The 15,155-nt window shown below is 56.5% G+C and overlaps 2 protein-coding genes across 4 annotated transcripts; both read left to right on the top strand.

The window, feature by feature from the left end:
* The first annotated feature begins 2,924 nt into the window (after positions 1-2,924).
* LOC125334830 (gastric inhibitory polypeptide) lies at positions 2,925-7,906 on the top strand. Its single transcript, XM_048322026.1, has 5 exons — positions 2,925-3,004; positions 4,432-4,578; positions 4,873-5,004; positions 7,276-7,368; positions 7,826-7,906. The coding sequence occupies exons 1-5, from the start codon at positions 2,925-2,927 to the stop codon at positions 7,833-7,835; spliced, it is 462 nt and encodes a 153-aa protein (XP_048177983.1). The 3' UTR covers positions 7,836-7,906.
* A 1,474-nt stretch (positions 7,907-9,380) lies between these two features.
* On the top strand, positions 9,381-14,513 carry SNF8 (SNF8 subunit of ESCRT-II). Of its 3 annotated transcripts, none has more exons than XM_048319227.1 (8): positions 9,381-9,480; positions 10,751-10,801; positions 10,936-11,074; positions 11,320-11,424; positions 11,915-11,987; positions 12,449-12,590; positions 12,837-12,901; positions 14,282-14,513. In XM_048319227.1, the coding sequence occupies exons 1-8, from the start codon at positions 9,427-9,429 to the stop codon at positions 14,292-14,294; spliced, it is 642 nt and encodes a 213-aa protein (XP_048175184.1). In that variant the 5' UTR covers positions 9,381-9,426; the 3' UTR covers positions 14,295-14,513. The 3 variants fall into 3 exon arrangements, with proteins under 3 accessions (XP_048175184.1, XP_048175176.1, XP_048175169.1); XM_048319219.1 differs by having other exon boundaries at positions 12,837-12,911; positions 14,253-14,387; XM_048319212.1 differs by having other exon boundaries at positions 9,382-9,480; positions 12,837-12,911.
* The last annotated feature ends 642 nt before the right edge of the window (positions 14,514-15,155 follow it).

The raw sequence follows: 15,155 nt of genomic DNA, 5'->3' as shown, positions 1-15,155 counted from the left end.
AGCCGCCAGGAAAGGGGCGCTGGGAGGGCAGGAGATGGAAATCATTGCGGGATACTGAGCCGGCCCCTCGGGAATGGGAGATCCCTGTCCCGCTGGGAAATCCTGGGGATTGCCGGGATCGCTCATTCCCTGCGGCTGTGGCTGGGGAGTTCTGGCTCCATCTCTGTTCCCGGTGGGAATAAGGGATGTTTTTCCCCATAAAACAGCTGTCCCGCGGTAAAGCACCAGGAATTTTGATGCTCGAGCCAGCCTGGATCATCTCCCAACCTCTGGAAGCAGCATGGATCTGGAAGTTGGAATTTTGGGATATTTATAGGGATGATCCAAAGAAATCTCCCCAGGTGCTCCTGTGGGGTTTTCGTGCTGGCAGTGACTTCCCCACGGATTCCCACTGCCAGGGGAACAACAGGGATCCGGGAAAGGAGAAACCAGCAGGAAGGAGAATTCCCTGTTCCTCGGGTTTCCCGCTTCCCAGTTTCAGTGGCTGTGGGATTTTCCCTCCCCAAAGGGCTGGAAACCGGGAAGGCTCCGAGCCTTCCGCTCCAGAATTCCTGGGGTAGGAACCTCTGGAGCCTTGAAAGGCCCTCGGGATGGTTGGGAGTGAAAAGGGCGGATCGGAACCTCAAAACAAATCTGGAATTTTCCCTTCAGGGAAAAAAAACCTCTCCCGGGAGGTTTGGATCATGATTTGGGATAATTCCTGGTTTTCCCGGGGGGAACAGAGCGGCAGCACCTCCAGAATTCCCACAGCGACATTCCCAGCGCTGGAATCCCACAGAGCCTTGCCTTGGGAGCCAATCCCACCTTTCTGGGCCTCTTTGTCCCAGATATGCCGGGAAATCTGGGAATGCTGCTGCTTTTCCAAGGGCAGCCCCGGGAGCAGCTGCCCTGGGATAACCGGGAACGCCGGGCCGGCGTTTAATGCTGGATATTCCTCTCACCCGATTAACTTCCCACCCCGCAGAGGCCCTTAAGGAGAGGAAAACAAATGGAATTGCACCTGGAGCGAGCGGATCCGGGAGCCGGGCGGGCGGGCGGGAAGTGCCCGCAGCGCACACACCATAAAGATATCGGGATAAATATTCCCCGTTTTCCATCGGCAACCACGCCAGGAGCGGGAACGGGGCTCACCGGGGGCTGCTCATTTATGGCAGGGCCAATATTCCCGGGCCGGAGAGCTGCGGGAGCCTCCGGCACGACCCGGGATCAGGGAATGGCGGTTAAGTGGTTCTGGGAAGGGTAATTAGTCCCTGAGAGCCTTAATGAGCCCGATAACGCCCCTCGCCTTATCGGGAAAATCCCGGTGCCAGGGCTGGCTTGGGAATGGGGTAACCATGGAGCAGGGATCGGGGTCGCTCCCAGCTCCCGGAGCAGGAGCAGGGCTTGGAGCAGATCTCCTGTCCCAAAAGAGACAAAAAACCCTTCTTAGGGAAAAAGTGGGAAATGTCAGGAGGAGACACGGAGTCTTCTCGCTGGATTTCGGGATTGTTGGGATCCAAGTTCTGCTGGGGTTGGATATTCCCAAATCCCTGTCCCACACCAAAACCCCCAACGCTCCTTTCCCGGTATTGCCACAATTCCACCCGGGAATTGCTCCCTGCTCAGCCCTGCCAGATGGAATTCCCGGGTTTTCCCCTCAGAAATCCCGGGAGCGGCAGGGCCGGCACAAACCTCGAGGATTCGACGCATCCACAGATCCCTGCTCCAGCCGGGAGTGCGGGAATGGGAACAGCCGGGCTGGGACTGGGATAACCTCCCGGAATTCGGGATGCTCGGGATGGGAATGAGCTCTGGGATCACAGCGAGCCCTGGGCACCAATCCCTGTGGGAATGATGGGAGCAGAGCTGCAGTAAACATCAGGAATCCTGGATGTGCTGGGATCCCTGGTGGCAATCCCAAAGAGGATCTGGCGATCCCAAAACCAAATTGGACAATCCCAAACCAGGATCTGCCCCTCTCCATCCCGAGTTTTCTCTTGGAGAGCACCTTTTTCGGGAAGAAATACCGGAATCGGGGCTGGCAGATCCCTGGATTTGATGATGCCAGAACCAAAAGCGACGGGATCCAAAGATTTCAGGAACAGAAGGAGCAGGTTGGGGCCTTTCCATGGCAAAAACATGGGAATTCAGGACGGTTTTTCCATGGAATTACGACTGGAAGCGGCTCCGTGAATCCCCCCGGAGAGGCGATGCAGAAATGTTTAATTGCCATTAATGTCAATATTTTCCAGAGGCGATTTCCCGGCTCCGGGGGGCAATGGAGCGCACGGAGCGGCCCTAAAAGGGCTGGAATTGCTCCGGCTCAGGGCTGGATTTCCTGTTTACCCTCTGGAACTGCGATCGGGCAGGGATAAAAACACCCCTGAGGGGCTCCGGGGCTCCAGAAGCGCCGGGAATCCACTGGGAGCTCTGCAGTGCGAGGTAAGAAATTCCAGGAAAACCCAGGAATTCTGTGTCACTTTGTAGGTGTGGGGTTTTGGAAGGAAACTGTTCCTGCAGAGGATTTGGGATTGGGCAAATCCCTGCGCAGGAAAACGAGGGAGAATTGGGGTTTTCATTATTTTTGGGATCTGTCCTGCGGAATTCCCTGCTCCAACAGGACATTCCCATTTCCAGGCTGGGGCTTGCATGGAGCCTGAGAGCTCCGTGAGGGTGGGGAAAAGCCAAAAAGCCATTCCCGCCGGGAATTTGGTGGTGCCGATCAAAGTTTGGGAAGCACGGCAGGAGAAAGGTGGGAAGGAGCTTTGGGATCGAGGGAAGGATCTGCTTGGGAAGGGCGGGAGAGGGTCCGTGGGGTGGAGAAGGGATTGAGGGAACGCACTGCCAGCCGCGTGCCCGATCCCCCTGGATTCACATCCCGATAACCCCGCGTGTTCCAGGCGCTGGAGATCCCGATTATCCCAAGGGAGAATCCATCCGGGAAAATGCCCCTGAGATCCTTGCGGGCGCTGCCGCTGCTGCTCGCCTCGCTGGGCGCGGTGTGCATGGAGGAGAACATCCCGGGGTGAGTGTTCGGGAAGCTCCCGCCGTGTTCGGAGCCCTTCCCCGCCCCTCCAGAGGCGGATTCCATGGAATCTTTCCATTGGCACCGCGGGTGAGGAGGTGAGAACACAACACGAGGCCCGGGGAGATCCCGGCCCGGAGCCAGGCAGGGAACAGCGATGAGCGGCTGATAACAGCGGCTGATAACGGGAGATCAAACCCAAACCCCGAGCCAGAGCCAGGCGCTCCCATGTTTTCCCTAAAATCCCACGGCTCGGGGTGAGCAGGAACGCGCTGGGATCGCGCAGGGTCAGGGGGTTGTCTGGGAACAAGGAATGAGCTCTCCAGGAGTGGGGCCGGAGGGCAGCCGGGGCTTGGAAGCTCCTGGAAACACGAGCGGATCCATAAATCAGGGCTGGGATGAGGACTTTGCCCTCTCCTCCCCTGACTCCTGCGGGAAAACTTCCCAAAAATCCCAAACAATCGGCGGCGGAGCAGCAGGAGCTGCTGCAATCCCAGGCAAGGATCAGCCCTGGAATCCTTTGGGGATTCAGGTCCCGAGGTCGTTTGTCCCCTGCCGCTCCCTCCGAGCCTCCCGGGGACACCGGGAAAGGTTTCCTTGGGAGCAGGGATGGTGCCAAATAAACCGGGAAAACAATTCCAGCCCGGCAGCAAAACCCCGGAGCAGCCAAAAAACCCCCAAAAGAACTAAAAAAGGGATGAGGGATTCACCAGCCTTTTCCCAGCGCTGGAATGAGCCCGGTCCCCAAAAACCTCTGGGAGAGCTGGGACCGGGCTGGGCACCGCAGGACAGCCCAGCTCCAGGGGGTGCTCCCGGTGGGATCGGAAGCGGCCAAACCCCGGTGGGATCGGGAGCGGCCAAATCCCGGTGGGATCGGGAGCGACCAAATCTCGGTGGGATGGGGAGTGACCGAATCCCGGTGGGATCGGGAGTGACCAAATCCCGGTGGGATTGGGAGTGACCAAATCTCGATGGGATCGGGAGCGGCCAAATCTCGATGGGATCGGGAGTGATCAAACCCCGGTGGGATCGGGAGCGGCCAAATCCCGGTGGGATCGGGAGTGATCAAACCCCGGTGGGATCGGGAGTGATCAAACCCCGGTGGGATCGGGAGCGGCCAAATCTCGATGGGATCGGGAGCGGCCAAACCCCGGTGGGATCGGGAGTGACCAAATCTCGATGGGATCGGGAGCGGCCAAACCCCGGTGGGATCGGGAGCGGCCAAACCCCGGTGGGATCGGGAGTGACCAAATCTCGATGGGATCGGGAGCGGCCAAACCCCGGTGGGATCGGGAGCGGCCAAATCTCGGTGGGATCCGTGTCCCGGTGGGATCCGTGTCCCGGTGGGATCGGCACTCACCGTGTCCCGGTGGGATCCGTGTCCCGGTGGGATCGGCACTCACCGTGTCCCGCTTTTCCCGTCCCAGTGCCAGCCTGGCCATTCCCAGTTCCAGACCAGTCCAGCGGCGCTACTCCGAGGCCACCCTGGCCAGCGACTACAGCCGGACCATGGACCACGTGCTCAAGAAGAACTTCGTGGAGTGGCTGCTGGCCAGGAGGGAGAAGAAAAGCGAGTGAGCGCCCGGAATTCCCAAATCCCGGCATTCCCAAGCTCCCAGCAGCTCGGGCGTTTTCCTCGCAGCGCCGCGGGGTTTTGGGGTTTTGGGGTTTTTTTTTTTGTTTTTTCCCAAAGCGTGGAAGTTTCTCATCCCTCCCTCCGCGCCCCAAAGCGCCGGGGATGGAGCGGGAGGGAGCCGGGATTTGTGGAAAGGGATTTGTGGAAAAGCGACCTTCTGGCACCCTCTCGTGGCTTTTTGGGATGAGTCGAGAGGGTTTTTGGTTTTTTATTCCCGGTTTTCCTTTTCCAGCAACGTCGTGGAGCCGTTCAAGAGGGAGGCCGAGCCCCAAAAAGCGGAGGTGGATGGGGAAAAGTTGGATTTGGGAGCTCAAGGAGCCAAAGATTTCCTGGCCTGGCTTTGGAAAAACAAGGAAAACCAGAGGTGAGGTCGGGGGTAGAAAGTCGGGATGCAGGGACGAGGGGATTTGTTGGGTTTGTAGAGGATTTGGGGGATTTGGGGTTTTTTTAGAGAATTTGGAGGATTTGTTGGGGTTTTTTACAGAGTTTGGGGTAATTTTGGGGGTTTTTTTACAGAATTTGGGGGATTTATTGGTGTTTTTTAGAGAATTTGGGGGATTTGTTGGGGTTTTTTTAGAGAATTTGGGGGATTTGTTGGGGTTTTTTTAGAGAATTTGGGGGAGTTGTTGGGGTTTTTTAGAGAATTCGGTCTCCAAGTGTTTAAATTGCCAGAGGAAATTTTGGGGAAAAAACGTTGGAAAACGAGAGGGTTTGGATGTGTGAGGGAAAATTTCAGGGACTGGGATTTTGTGTCGTGAGCGAGGAAAAGAGCAAAGAATAAAAAAACCAACAACTCCTTTTTCATTTGGGAATTTCTGACGGAATATAAACGGGAAAGGGGGGGGGGAAAAGGGGGATTATTTGGGAATTTGTGCAAATATCGGGACAGGCTGATCAAACCTTTTGATAAGGGTTTATCAAAGCTTTTTTTATAAGGTCAGAGCTGGGATTTTGGCCGGGGCTGGAGCCTCCTCCAAAACCCCAAAATTACCAGGATGGAGAGGCCAAAAACCCCCTGGAAAGAAAAACCTTTGGAAAACGAGATGAAATTCCCCCAAAATGTTTGGATTTGAGCAAATCAACCTCAGGGGGTAAAAAAAGAACCAAACCCCAAACCAAAAGGCCAAACAAAGCTGGTTCAGGCTCCCATTTCAAAGTCAAAGAAATGATTTTTTTTTTTTTGCCTTTCTCCTTGGTTTTAGCAGGAAAAATTCCTCCTTTAAGCGTGGAACAAGGCGGGAGATCCAGGAGGAATTTCCCAGTTTGTTCCTGAACGCTGGGAGGGAACAGATTTTAATTGTTTTTTTAAGCTTTAATCACCTGAAGAGACTTTTAAGATGTAATCACCTTAATGATGCCACGTGGTGATGAAACGCCGTCTGTGGCGTTATTAAAGGGTGTGAGCAGCCTGGGGGGGGAGGTTTGGGGATGAAATCACCTCCCAAAGATCCCAATCCCAGGAAATGAGGGGGATCCAGGGACCTGAGCCCAGTTCATGCCCCCAAATGTTCCCAACCCCCCCAAAAAAAAAAGCAAATTAACCCCAAATCCCAAGGAAAAACCGGTGTGGATTGGGAAACCCCCCCCCAGGAAAGGGCTGAGGGTTCGTTTTGGTTTTCAGAGTGAAGGGATTTTAGGAAAACTCACGGCTGGCTGCTCCCGAGTGCGGGAACCGGGGGGAAAAGGAGGGGAAATCACTTAAAATGTGTCCAAACTTTTCCAGGGCCAATCCCGAGTGTCCTGTGGGGGGAAACAAACGGGAATTTTAACCACAGGGAGTTCTGGGATCATCACCCAGAACGGGGATTTGGGGGGTTTGTACAGAATTTGGGGGGTTTGGGGGGTTTTTAAAAGAATTTGGGGGGGATTTGTTGGTTTTTTTATAGAATTTGGGGGGATTTGTTGGGGTTTTTGTGGAATTTGGGGGAATTTGTTAGGTTTTGTACAGAATTTGGGCTATTTTGGGGGTTTTTTTAATGGAGTTGGGGGGTATTTGTTGGGTTTTTTACAGAATTTTGGGTATTTTGGGGTGTTTTTTACAGAATTTGGGGGATTTTTGGGTTTTTTTATGGAATTTGGGCTGGTTTGGGGCTTTTTAAAATGGAATTTGGGGGTATTTGTTGGGTTTTTTAGAGAATTTGGGGTATTTGGGGGTGTTTTTTACAGAATTTGGGGGATTTGGGGTTTTTTTTATGGAATTTGGGGGATTTGGGGTTTCTTAATGGAATTTGGGGGATTTGGGGTTTTCTTTATGGAATTTGGGGGATTTGGGGTTTTTTTATGGAATTTGGGCTGGTTTGGGGGGGTTTTAATGGAATTTGGGGGGTATTTGTTGGGTTTTGCAGCTTCTGCACCAAAATAGGTTCCGAAATGAGGGTCTGGGCTGGGGGAAAGGAGCGGATTTGTGGTTCCAGGAGGGTTTTGAGGCCAAGCCCTCGAAATATCCCAGCCCAGGATTGCCAAAATCCAAGGAATTCCCCCATTTCCCCAGGAGATGAAAGCTTTTGGGGTCTTTATCCCAGTGGGGGACACTGAAACCCAACAAAACTCCCCGGGAACTCGGGACTGGGAGAAGGGGGTGGCAAACACAGGGATTTTCCCCACCCTTCTCCCTTTCTGTGGATTCTTTTCCCAGTTTTCCAGCTCTGGAAGGCTCCGAGGGCCTGAGGGAATTCCTGGAGCAGGAGTTTGTGGCGTGGCTGATGTCGAGTGAGCTCTGCAGGGCCACGTGAGTCCCCAGCATCCCAAAAATCCCCCCAAATTTAGGGCTTCTTTGGGATCACATTCCCGGAGAAGCTGCGGCTGCCCCATCCCTGGAGGTCTCCAAGGCCAGGGAGTGGAACTGGGTGGGATTTAAGGTTTTCCAACCCAAACCGTCCCAGGATTCTGGGATTTGAGCGGTTTTCCAAGTTTATTTCAGGCCATTCCCACAACAAAAGCGGGAGAGGGCGAATTCCCAGCCATTCCTGCCCGGAGCAGGGGGGATGGAGAAGCCTTTTCCCTCCTTTTTAATGGAAAACCTGCCGCTCCTGGGATAAAACCGAGCCAAAATCCCCAAAGCCTCCGGAATCAGGAGGGAATAAACGATGTCCCATCTCCTACAGGGATAAAATCCCATTTTTAAGGGCAATTCCCCAGGGATTGATAGGAATTTCTGCTTTTCTTTCCCACTTCTGCCCTGCCAGGATGGCGTAGCTCCAGGACTCTCCTGGGAATTCCCTGCTCATCCCACGGACACGGCAGGAGGAGGAAGAAGAGGAGGAAGAGGAGGAGGAGGAGGATTTTCCCCGGTCACACCACGCCCCTGGAGCGTTCTCCTCGTGAAATAAAGAGAGTTTTAATTCGAAGCTGAAACGAGCTTTGGAGGAAGCTGATGTGGGGAAGGGGTTTTAAACATGGCTGAATTCCCAAATAAACGGCCTGGGATGGTGGAATGGGCTGGAAGGGATTCTAGAGCCCATCCAGGGACACCTCCCACTGTCCCAGGCTGCTCCAGCCCGGCCTGGGACATTCCAGGGATCCAGGGGCAGCTCCGGGAATTCCATCCCGGCCCTTCCCCACCCTCTGAGCCCCTCAGAGCCCCCTGAAACCACCCAGAGCCCCCTGAGCCCCCCGAAACCACCCAGAGCCCCTCAGAGCCCCCCGAAACCACCCAGAGCCCTCTGAGCCCCCCGAAACCACCCAGAGCCCCCTCGTCTCCTCAGAGCCCCTCAGACCCTTCAGAGCCCCCCTCACAGCCCCCTCGGACCCCTCACAGCCCCCTTTGATCTCCTCAGGGCCCCCGAGCCCCTCAGAACCTCCCCGAGCTCCACTTGATTCCCTCAGAACCCCCCTGGACCCCTCAGAGCCCCTTTTATCCCCTCAGAGCCCCCCTTATCCTCTCAGAACCCCCCTTTATCCCCTCAGAACCCCCCTTTATCCCCTCTCAGAACCCCTTTTATCCCCTCAGAACCCCCCTTTATCCCCTCAGAACCCCCTTTATCCCCTCTCAGAGCCCCTTTTATCCCCTCAGAACCCCCTTTATCCCCTCAGAACCCCCCTTTATCCCCTCAGAACCCCCCTTTATCCCCTCTCAGAACCCCTTTTATCCTCTCAGAACCCCCCTTTATCCCCTCGCAGCTCCCCTTTATCCCCTCAGAACCCCCCTTTATCCCCTCAGAACCCCCCTTTATCCCCTCAGAACCCCTTTTATCCCCTCAGAACCCCCCTTTATCCCCTCAGAACCCCTTTTATCCCCTCAGAACCCCCCTTTATCCCCTCAGAACCCCTTTTATCCCCTCTCAGAGCCCCTTTTATCCCCTCAGAACCCCCCTTTATCCCCTCAGAACCCCCTTTATCCCCTCAGAACCCCTTTTATCCCCTCAGAACCCCCTTTATCCCCTCAGAACCCCCCTTATCCCCTCTCAGAGCCCCTTTTATCCCCTCAGAACCCCCCTTTATCCCCTCAGAACCCCTTTTATCCCCTCAGAACCCCCCTTTATTCCCTCTCAGAGCCCCCTTTATCCCCTCAGAACCCCCCTTTATCCCCTCAGAACCCCCTTTATCCCCTCTCAGAGCCCCTTTTATCCTCTCAGAGCCCCTTTTATCCCCTCAGAACCCCCTTTATCCCCTCAGAACCCCCCGCTCCCCACCGCCGCTGCCGCCATCCCTCAGTCAATGGGGGGGGGGAGCCCTGAGGGGGAGCCGCGGCCCCGCCCCCTCCGCGCGCGGCGCCGTTCGATGACGTCACCCCGCCGGTGCGGTGACGTCAGGCGGCGGCGGCGGCGGCGGCGGGGCCGGTTCCGGGATGCACCGGCGGGGGGTGGGCGCGGGGGCCATCGCCAGGAGGAAACTGACCGAGGTACGGCCGGACAGCGGCACCGGGCCGCGGGCACACGGCTGCCGAGGGACCGGGGAGCCGCCCTGGGCGCCGGGGAGCGGCCGGGGAGCGGCGCGGGGGTGTCAGTCAGTGCTGGGGGGCGGTCTCAGGGTGCTCCGTTTGGGGTGGGGGTGCCTTGGTACTGTGGGAAGGGGGGTCAGGACCCCGAGTTTGGGGTGAGGGGAGCTGCCGGGAGTCCCCATTTGGGGTGGGGGGAGCCGCCGGGGCCCATTGGTGCTGCGGGAGGGGGCTCCGAGCCGCGGCCTGGGGGTGAGGGGAGCTGCCGGGACCCCCAGTTTGGGGTGAGGGGAGCTGCCGGGACCCCCAGTTTGGGGTGGGGGTCCCTTGATACCGTGGGAAGGGGGTCAGGGCCCCGAGTTTGGGGTGAGGGGAGCTGCCGGGAGTCCCAGTTTGGGGGGAGGGAACTGCCAGGGTCCATCGGTGCCGTGGGAATGGGATCAGAGCCCCGAAATCTCAGCCCCTGGTGCCGTGGGAGGGGGGTCAGGACCCCGAGTTTGGGGTGAGGGGAGCTGCCCGGAGCCCCAGTTTGGGGGGAGGGTGATGCCTTTTCTTGGTCTTAAAATCAAGAGGCATACACGGTTAGAAGGGGAAAAGGGATTTTACCTTGGGATTTATTTTAAGGATCCTTAGGTGCACACGCCCAAGTCATGTGCATCGAGATGCACCCCGCCGAGTCTTTCCCTGTGTCCCTCTCTCTGTGTCTCTGTGTCTCTATATCTCTTCTCCCCCCCAACATTGGGTAGAACATTCTAGGTGTTACTAATTAGCAGATCTATCAAAGACTCCCCAATGAGAGGCTCAAGTGAGCCCCCCTCCCCAAGGAGCCTTCCCCTGGATGGTTCTATCTCGGTTTACAGAATGTGTTCTGGAGAGCACCTCGGGCTCTGGGGCACACTGATCCCCGGCTACGGAGCTTCTCAAATGTTGAGTCTCTGAGCTTGACAAACAAGGCCAAGAATGGGGGCAAAAAGCGCTGGGAATACAGAAGCTGTAAAAAAAGTGTAACAGGGGTATAAAAGAAAAGGCAAAACTCTTCATGGCATCAAGGGAACTGCCAGGGTCCGTCGGTGCCGTGGGAATGGGATCAGAGCCCCGAAATCTCAGCTGAGGGAACGTCCAGGCTCCCCTGGTGCCGTGGGAGGGGGTCAGGACCGGCAGGTCCCTCATGGGGACGGTGGGTTCGGGATTCTCCTGCCCTTCCTGCCGCCCTCATCCCGGTTTCCTCCCGCAGGCCAAGTACAAGGAGCGAGGGACGGTGCTGGCCGAGGATCAGCTGGCCCAGGTGGGGATTTCCCCTGGGATGGGGCCGGGCTCTGGGTCCCCTTCCCTTCCCCATCCCCACCCAGAGCCTTTTCCATCACCACTGCCCTGTCCTGTCCATGCTCTGATCCCGGCTTTCCCCCGGATTCCCCGCAGATGTCCAAGCAGCTGGACATGTTCCGGACCAACCTGGAGGAGTTTGCCAGCAAACACAAGCAGGAGATCCGGAAAAACCCGGAATTCCGGGTGCAGTTCCAGGACATGTGCGCGACCATCGGCGTGGATCCCCTGGCGTGTGAGGAGGAGCGGGCTCGGGGCCGAAGGATTCCTCCCGCTCTTCCCAGCTGGAGCTGCTGGAAGCTCTCCTGGAGCTGCTCCTCTTCCTTGGGAATTGCCGAGACGATCCCTCTTTGCTTGAAGGGTGGGGGGAGAACGGGGGGAAACCCCAAATCCGAGCGCTCCGGCGAGGTTTGTGCGCGGGAGCTGCTCCGGGAAGGATTTTTCCCAGCGCTCCAAGCCCTTTTCCCTCTCCCTTCCCAGCTGGCAAAGGGTTCTGGTCGGAGATGTTGGGGGTTGGAGACTTCTACTACGAGCTGGGGGTGCAGATCATCGAGGTGTGCCTGGCTCTGAAGCACCGCAACGGAGGTGAGGATCCGGCCCGGGCATTCCCAGCCTTCCCTGTGGGAAAGGCGCTGCATCCCATGGGATGTTCCCGCTGGGATCCCTTACTGGCACTGATTCTGTCTCTGCTGCCCCACCCAGGCCTGGTTTTGTTTGTTGGTTTGGAAATGCCCGGTTCTGCCCCGTTTGGGGAGCGCAGATCCACGCCGGGATCCCGGCGAGGAGCAGGGATCAATCCCAAGGAATGCCGGTCCCTGGTGGAGCCGGGCAGTGAGATCGGGTCCGAGGGATCCCAGTGATCTCCAGAGGGTTGGGATTCACGGAGAGTGGATTTTCTTCACGCCAGGGATGGGCTCCAGCAGAGCCAGGGGAACCCGAATCCCATAAATCCGCGGGAAAAGGCGTCACTGCGCTGGGAAGGGATTTGGGGGCTCGTGCCACTTCTGGGATCAGGGAACAGCCGCCGGAGGAGCCCTGGCCCGGGAATAAATTCCCAACTCCCTCTCATTCCCAGGCCTGATAACCCTGGAGGAGCTCCAGCAGCAGGTGCTGAAGGGAAGAGGGAAGTTTGCCCAGGACGTCAGCCAGTGAGTGGCCGGGAATGTGCCGGGAAGCGGGAATCCCACGGAATTCGGGGCAGGAAAAGGGGGGATTCATTGGGAGGCTCCGAATTTTGTAGCGCTGGAGCCAGCCCTGCTTGATGCACAATTCCTGCTGCTGGTTTGCTCTGGGATCCTCAGGGATCGTTGCCTGGAGCTGGAGACAACCTTTTCCCTAAAAATCCAGCGCCGGGAGGATTTTTCCCATTGGAGCTGCGGGGAACGGGCGGATAAAGGTCCCAAGAGAAGCAGATTTTTAGGACAAAACCCCCATTTTTGGGGCTGAACCTTCAAGTTCATCCGTTGTGTCCAGATGCCAAAAATCCCAATCCCAGATTCCCTTCTAAAAACCATTCCCAGCTCTTCCCAGCGCAGGGGCTCCCAGGGGCTCTTCCTGATTCCCAGGAGCTGGAACTCGGGAAGCTCTGAGTGCCTCTGCCCCTCCCCAGGGATGATTTGCTCAGGGCCATCAAGAAGCTGAAGGTGCTGGGGAACGGATTCGGGCTCATCCCGGTGGGGGGAACGTTCCTGGTGCAGTCGGTGCCGGCGGAGCTGAACATGGATCACACCGTTGTCCTGCAGCTGGCAGAGGTGCGGATTTCTCCTGGAAAAGGGCTGGGAAGGAGGAATTGGTGCTTCCAGGATGGCGAATCGGGGTGGGATCGGGCCCGTGGGAGAGGCTGTGCCCGCGCTGCCGGAGCGTGGATTTAACTCGGGATAAAAATCAGCCGGAATTTGCAGCTTCCATAAAAAGCTGGGATCGGACCGAAGTGGGATGAGAGCGAACTGTCCCCGTGGCCTGGAGTCCTGAGGGGATTTTCCCTCTTCTTTTCCCAGAAAAAGGGGTTTGTGACGGTCAGCGAGATCCGGGCCAGCCTCAGGTGGGAGACGGAGAGAGCGAGGCAGGTGCTGGTGAGTGGGAATGGGGATGGGGATGGGGATGGGGAACTGGGAATGAGAACCAGGAATGGGAATGAGGAACTGGGAATGAGAACTGGGAACTGGGAATGGGAACTGGGAATGGGAACCGGGAATGGGGATGGGGAACCGGGAATGGGGAATGGGGACTGGGAATGGGGAATGGAGAATGGGGACTGGGAATGGGGACTGGGAATGGGAACTGGGAATGGGGAATGGGAATGGGAACTGGGAATGAGAACCGGGAATGAGGAATGGGAACTGGGAATGGGGAACTGGGAATGGGGAACTGGGAATGGCAACTGGGAATGGGGAATGGGAATGGGAACCGGGAATGAGAACCGGGAATGAGGAATGGGAACTGGGAATGGGGAACTGGGAATGGGAAACCAGGAATGGGAACCAGGAATGGGAACCAGGAATGGGGAACCGAGAATGGGGAACCGAGAATGGGAATGAGGAACTGGGAATGAGAACCGGGAATGGGGAATGGGAACCGGGAATGGGGAACTGGGAATGGGAACCGGGAATGGGAATGGGGAACTGGGAATGGGGATGGGGAACTAGGAATGAGAACCGGGAATGGGGACTGGGAATGGGGAACTGGGAATGGGGATGGGGAACTGGGAATGGGAACTGGGAATGGGGATGGGGAACTGGGAATGGGAATGGGGAACTGGGAATGGGGAACTGGGAATGGGAACTGGGAATGGGGAACTGGGAATGGGGATGGGGAACTGGGAATGGGAACTGGGAATGGGGATGGGAAATTGGGAGTGGGAAATTGGGAAATTGGGAATGGGAAATTGGGAAATTGGGAATGGGAAATTGGGAAACTGGGAATGGGGATGGGAATGGGAAATTGGGGATGGGAGTGGGAATGTCCCAGTCCCAAGGCAGAGCACGCTCGGTGTAAACAGGCACTGGGGAAGGCAGAATTCCAGAGCTGCAGAGATTCCTTGGGTTTCACTCATTTCCCTGAAAATTCCCTGGGATGGTTGGGGTTGGAGGGACCTTAAATCCCACCCTGGGGACACCTCCCACGATCCCAGGCTGCTCCAGCCTGGCCTGGGGCACTCCCAGGGATGGGGCAGCCACAGATTCCCTGGGAATTCCATCCCAGCCCCTCCCCACCCTCACAGGGAAAGATTTATTCCCAAAATCCCATCCAGTCCTCCCCTCTGGCACTTCAAATCCCTTCCCTCTTGTCCTAAAAATCATCACCATCAGCCCGAGTTCCCTTCCCTGGAATAACAGTGGGGTCACTGTGGGGTCAGGCTTTGTCGGGAGCAGCTCCTCGGATCATTCCCAGCTCATTCCCAGTTCCACTCCCAGCTCATTCCCAGTTCCCTGCTGGTTTCCAGGAGCACCTGCTGAAGGAAGGGATGGCCTGGCTGGACACGCAGGCCCCAGGAGAGCCCCAGTACTGGCTGCCCGCCCTCTTCACGGAGCTCTGCTCCCAGGAAATCACTCCTGAGGAAGCCAAGGAGGCGATTCCATGACTGGAATTCCGGCTGGAATCCTCGGGAGGCTCCTCCAAGGCCCGGAAGCACCGGGACAGCGGGACTGGAAATAAAGAGTTTTGTACAAAAATGATTGAGCTTGGGAGGTTGCCCTGGATCCATCCCTGCTGGATTCACTCCCTGGGTTCGGGTGGAAATGCTGCTGCTGCTGCTGGAAAATGAGCAAAGGGAGCGGAGTCTCAGAGGATGCAGGTGGGATTTGCCCTGGGAAATGGGACTTTGGCTCTGGAATTCTGCCTCCCAGCAGTGGGAAAACTGCTCTGTAGCACCTCTGAAGTTGTTATTCCAGGAGGATTCCCACTAAGGAACAGCACAGGCTCCGTTCTGCCAAAACAAGACTTTATTGCACAAAAAAACAAAAACCAAAAAAAGGAAAAAAAAACCAAAAAAAAAAGGAAAAAAAAAAAACCAAACCCAAACTAAAACAAAACAAAGAATCTTATGTACAATAGATACAAACAAAGATCTCCGAGTGACTCTTGTGCATATATTTGTTTGTTTTTTCAACTCCATTTAAGTCTAAAAATCTGGTTCTGCTAAAACATCTCTGCCTACAGCAGTGGCTCGAGGATTGTCACTGGGGACGGGGCCACGAGGGACAGACGCTCCCTACGAGCTGAGCTGGGGGAGCAGAGCCGGGATAAGGCATTTTCCAAGCATTTTCCAAGCATTTTCCAGGCATTTTCCGTTCCTGGGATGCCGGAAAAGCTCCACA

Source organism: Corvus hawaiiensis, chromosome 1, assembly GCF_020740725.1.
Source record: "Corvus hawaiiensis isolate bCorHaw1 chromosome 1, bCorHaw1.pri.cur, whole genome shotgun sequence".
Lineage (NCBI taxonomy): Eukaryota > Metazoa > Chordata > Aves > Passeriformes > Corvidae > Corvus > Corvus hawaiiensis.
This window is presented reverse-complemented; position numbering and strand designations above follow the sequence as displayed.